This window comes from Macadamia integrifolia, chromosome 5 (genome assembly GCF_013358625.1).
Source record: "Macadamia integrifolia cultivar HAES 741 chromosome 5, SCU_Mint_v3, whole genome shotgun sequence".
Lineage (NCBI taxonomy): Eukaryota > Viridiplantae > Streptophyta > Magnoliopsida > Proteales > Proteaceae > Macadamia > Macadamia integrifolia.
In genome coordinates, this window is record NC_056561.1 from 33,037,280 (window position 1) to 33,043,143 (window position 5,864).

General features: G+C 35.6%; 1 protein-coding gene across 1 annotated transcript; it reads left to right on the forward strand.

Annotated features, from left to right (window-relative positions):
* The first annotated feature begins 1,490 nt into the window (after window positions 1–1,490).
* Window positions 1,491–2,510, forward strand: LOC122078023 (protein FAR-RED IMPAIRED RESPONSE 1-like). Its single transcript, XM_042643900.1, has one exon. It carries the CDS (start codon window positions 1,491–1,493, stop codon window positions 2,508–2,510), a length of 1,020 nt encoding a protein of 339 aa, XP_042499834.1.
* Window positions 2,511–5,864: the final 3,354 nt, after the last annotated feature.

Genomic DNA, 5,864 nt, shown 5'->3' on the forward strand with positions numbered 1-5,864 from the left:
GGGTCAAATGATTCACGACTTTCAGTGTGTTTGTTCTTGTGGGAGCAAATTTTACTGGAATTATATATCTGTTAAGGGAATGATATAAATTTAGTGTTTTTGTTCTTTTAAGTATATCTTTGTGTCTACTTCATTGCATCTACTTCACAACCACATTAAATAAATATTTTTTACTGTATTTATAATGTTTCCTTGGGGGAAAAAGCCATAGTTCAGAGCATCAAAAGTGAATGTTTGTTTCATCTTTTTGAAATATTTGAATTAAAGACATTTGGATATTGTAATGTCTATTTAGCTCAAATAGAAGTGAGAAAAGAGACTAAACATATAATTTTTGCATGGTGTTTGATACTTTCCTTTATGCCCCCCCATTTTTTTTTGGGAGTATACTGTAAAGTGTTCTCATACTATACCCTCTTCTTTATTTTCCAGGTTAAATCTATGTTTCTTCTTTACTTCAATTGCTCAATATTTAGGCAAAAAAAATGGAAGATCCAATGACTGCACATAGTGAGATTAAGTCTCATGTTAGTATGGTGTTTAATTCTGAGCAAGAGGCATATGATTTCTACAATGGATATGGAAGAACAAAGGGGTTTAGTGTCAGAACAGATTGAGTACATAAGAGTATCAAAGATAACAAGACCATTACATCAAGGGTATTTGTATGTAATAAACAAAGAAAAAGGAAACTAGACAAGAGATGATAATATTGTCAAGCCTCGAGCGGAGACAAGAACTAATTGTCTTGCACGGATGAGAATTAAATTGAATAATGATGGGATGTACAATTGCATTGAATTTGTTGAAGAACACAATTATGAACTTCACTTGCCATCTACTAGTCATATGATGAAGTCACAAAGGAGTGTTTCTAAATTTCATACATTTGAAATTGATCTGGCAGATGACTATGGTATTAGACCTAAGGACATGTTTGAGTACATGAGTAGGCATGCAGGTGGCAAACAGAGCATTGGGCACCTGAAGGAAGATTAAAAGAATTATCTTCGAACTAAGCGTCAACGAGACCTTTGTTATGGTGAAGCCAGGAGTTTGCTACTGTATTTTGAAAATCAAGTTAGGATAAATCCATCATTTACTTACTCATTGCAGTTGGATAATGATGAATAGATAACTAATATATTTTGGGCCGATCCAAAAATGAGAATTGATTATGCACAGTTTGGTGATATTGTTAGCTTGATACAACATTTTCTACGAACAAAGAGTTTAGACCTTTTGGGATATTTGCTGGATTCACTCATCATAGGGGAATCATCATATTTGGGGCTGCACTTTTGTATGATGAGATGGTTGATTCGTTCAAATGGTTGTTTGAGGTTTTTGTAGAAGATCATGGACAAAAGAAGCCCATAACTATTTTCACAGATCAAGATGCTGCAATGGGAAAGGCTTTGACTGAGGTGTTACCTGATATAAGGCATAGCTTGTGTACATGGCACCTAATGTAAAATAGCATAAAGCATATGGGCAACATGATGAAAGATGGTTCAAAATTTTTAGCAGATTTGAAGAAGTGTATGTTTCATTATGATGATGAATCACAATTTGAAATTGCATGGGATAAACTAAAGAGTGATCATCAAGTTGAAGAAAATTCATGGTTATACCGAATTTATTGTCTTAAATATAAATGGGCCAAGTGTTACATGAAGGAAACATTGATTATAGGAATGCGGAGTACACAACTAAGTGAAAGTATAAATGGTGACATGAAAGATTACTTAAGTTTAACTCTTGACCTTGTACCATTTTTCAAGCACTTCGAAAGGGTTGTGGTTGACAAGCGTGCTAACGAGTTAAAGGCAGAGTTTGATGCGAGAAATAAGCTTCAAAGAAATTTATTCATAAAGTCATCTGTTATGAATCAAGTAGCAAGAGTTTACACTCCTAAAATATTTGAAAAACTTCAAAAACAGTATGAATGGATTCCATCATGCTACATTAAGAAAATTATTCAGAATGCCACCTATTATGAATATGTAGTCTCAACATTTGGAAAAGAAGATGAATGTACAGTGTCGTGCAACCTAAAGGAGTATATGATTCGTTGTAGTTGTAGAAAATTTGAGACATTCAGCATTCTTTGTCGGCATGTTTTTAAAGTTCTAGATGTCAATGATTTCAAATATGTTCCAAATGCATATATATTGAGGAGATGGACACAGACAACAAGAAATACAGTTGTACATGATACTAAAGGAAAAGTTATTGTGGAAGATGTCCACTTGGGTTGTTCACAAAGGTATAGGCATATCTGTCATATACTGGTTAGGATTGCAGCAATAGCATCAAATTCATCGGAGGGTTATGCTTATGTGGACAATGTTACTGATGAGATCTGTAAACATCTGAAAAGTATAAATATTAGCTTTGATGGGCAAGATGATGAAAGGGTTCTAGTTAAAGATAATGTTGTCAACAATGGAGTAACACTCAAAAAAATAGATGATCCAAAAGAAGGTGGTAGATGTAAGAAGAATTGAGTGGGAAATCAAGGAAAGAGAAAGAAAAAACTGATAAGGGAATGATGGGTGATTCTTCACAGGAAATGCAACAAGCTTGTGCACCTTTTGAAATACACTATTTGATTCCACCTTTTCAAACGTAACAAGCTCGTTCACCTTTTGAACTTGACCAACTGAATGGCAATCAAAGTTTCAGATCTATATTGCTAGTATGTTTCAAATGTATTAGTATATTTTCCATTGCAATCATGTTATTTATTCACTATTGATGTATTGGACAATGTGGTTACCTTCTTGCAGGGTACTTATGACTTGCAAGGAATATCATCCCAAGCTTCAACAAATAGCAACATCTTTTCCTCCATTCAAATAGTGTCTGATCAATCTTAGTTGTTAAGTTTCATTTCTTACTTATGGGAACATATGCCTCAGTTGCATTTCTGGAATTCAAAGTGCAGAACTTGTTGAGCCTCATCCCTAGTTCTCATAGGCATATCTAAGGCATGATGTAATATCACTTTAATCAACATTTGGCTTAACCAAGCCTTTTCCAGAATAGCCCTTCTCAACAAATACACCATTCTTGGTCAGAATCCATTTTTCAGACTCGAAGACCATCAACAAGCCGTGCTTGGACAAGAGAGCTAGCAAGAAAAGCCTTACCCAGGGTGGTCTACGATCAGCGGCTTTCACGCGCCTTACTCAAATAGGGGCTCAGTCATTGCTTCTTTGGTCGTAGATCAACTAGCGCTTAATCCGTTGCTTGGTGGGACTCGGAAGATATGTGTTTGAAATTGATTTCTTTTTGTTATATTTCCATTATATGTGACACTGCTGATTTTTTTATTAAATTTTGAAACTAACATGGTTTATGCCCCTAGGTGAGTCTTTAGCTTAATCAGAAGAGCACATGGGGTTGCATCTATGGGATGGTGGTTCGAATCCACCAAGACTCAATATCTATTATTGAGCATATCATTAGTGTCAATTTTATTTGAAACATTGTTTGCATCTCCTTTCATTACTAATAATCCATTTAATAAAAATAATTCATCAAATAAAGAGAGAATCCAAAATAAAACACCAAAAAGGAAAACACCATTTCATTACTAACATCTCTTTCAGTTGCATAACGTCGTCACATTCTTCTACTAATCACAATTGCTACAAACACACCAACTAAAAAAACAAATACAAAATAGCTACAACCTTCACCGATCCTATAAATTTCTCCACTTCATCCATTCTAATTTTTCACTATGCACCTCCTCTTGCAACCCTCGCATCTCCTCTCGCAACACCCGCACCTCGTCTCGTAACACCGGCACCTCTTCTCACAACCCTCGCACCTCCTCTCGCAACCCCTGCACTTCTTTTTGCATCTTTCAAAAGTTATGTGCGAGATTGTTTACTTCTTTATGTGGAGACTCGGTTATTGGCGCATTTATAGGATCACACCAAAGTAGTTACATGTAAACTCTGAGCACCCGTAAAAGAGTCTATCTGGATTATCCGTACTCTCTGAGATCCTAATCGCAGCTTTTCGATTACATTGACACCTGATGCATCTATACTTAAGTACATCGGGATTACTACAATTAACACTTGAGATAGAAATTTGATTTGCAAAATAAAAATACAGATGTCAATCAGCCACACATATGGTGAATGCAAAGGTTGTTGTCAAAGATAAACAAAAGAGACAAGAAGACATAAGCCCAAAAGTATTTTCTCATAATGTCCACCAAAAACACAATCTTTACAACCCTTTTGGCTGATTGAATTTTAAGTTCATCCATCTTTAACACTTATCCCATAAAGATAGAACAGTGAGAGTAGTCCTTAGAATGTTAAATACCTTCAACCAATAGAAAACATACCCAACCCATGCATTCTCCTTGATAAGAGAAGGAAATACTCAGCCTCAGTTCATTTAATGTAATAAATATGATGGTTATGTATTTCAGAGTGTATCAAGGAATTATAAACCAGAACAAGCAGAAATTGGTCTACTGCTTTTCTTCGATTCATTGACATCACATGAGATTTACATGCTTCTCCAAAAGCAGTTTCAACCACTATAAATGGCCAATCCAACCTAAATGCTTATACTTACAAGTTTATAAAGGAATTAGAAGAGAAGAAATCACACTAAACACCTGTAATTTCTCCAAGGAACACCTCTTATGGAAAAGAGAAAGGCATGGTTTACCACATTGATAGTCTGATGTTTATTTGGGAATCATTGACCCATCAGTCTTATATCTGTGTAGGAAAGACCAAACCCATCGTGCCCATTGATCTTATATCTGTGTAGGAATGAAGGGTTTTTGGTGTATTGACAGGTTAGATTGAACAATCAACTGTAGATGAAGTAGGGATATAAAATGATCCAAAATCCTTTCCACACTTATTATTATATTTTCACCTTCATGGCTACAAGATTGAACATATGCAGTTATCACTGGAATGCCGCAATACGTACATCATGACTTGCATACAGAATAAAAATTGAATGAACCAACCAGAATTAAAGGGCTCCTATGAGAACAAATGGCACTCAACACTTGCTACTATAAACAGGACCCCAGGATTTGGAAATTTAGGAAAACATATCATAACTACATAACCTAATGAACCCAACTCTTTTTCCTCAAGGGTGCAACAAATACAATTTTGCAAGGGAAGCCACTCCATCAAGAATGACTCAATCTTCCCCCGAAATCCGTATGTAACATACATCCCACCAAAGACCTTAACTATAACCCTACCATTAAACATGTGCTACAGCTACTGAGTGAATACTGAAACCCAATCTTAAATCCTAAATATAGTATTTGTTGCACCCTTAAGGGAAAGGCACAAACTGTTTGATGGGCAGTCACCTAAGTGTTTGTTGCTGAATAGTATTATGGTATGGTCACTTGGAGAAGAAACCCAATAGCTATAAACCAGAACCAAGAGAAATCCAAGCAACCTTTTTAGTTTTAACCAAACAAAATATAGTTTCATACTTTCATCATTTGCCCGCATGTGTAAGGTAATCTGTAGAACAGTAAAAGTTTTAACCAAACAAAGTCATTAAGTATTTGACTCAACTTCAACAAAAACAGGTCAAACTAAAGAGGCTGTCTACAGAACAAGAATTCTATTGGATAGTTTGTAAGATCAGATACATTTATTTGAAACATTAAAAACTTTATGGAAGTACCGACAATATGAGAGAGAGAGAGAGAGAGAGAGAGAAATAGAGATGAAGCATACCTTGATACGCAGCTCTGCGGATGTGAAGCTCTACGATCATGAAGCTAGCCTACTCCAACCCCTCTGAAAGTCCCTGCGACTTTGAATCTCTTGCTTAGTGCTCAACGA

Excerpts from the sequence above, each read along its gene's own strand:
- LOC122078023 (XM_042643900.1), top strand. The coding sequence starts at position 1,491 with ATGGGCAACATGATGAAAGATGGTTCAAAATTTTTAGCAGATTTGAAG.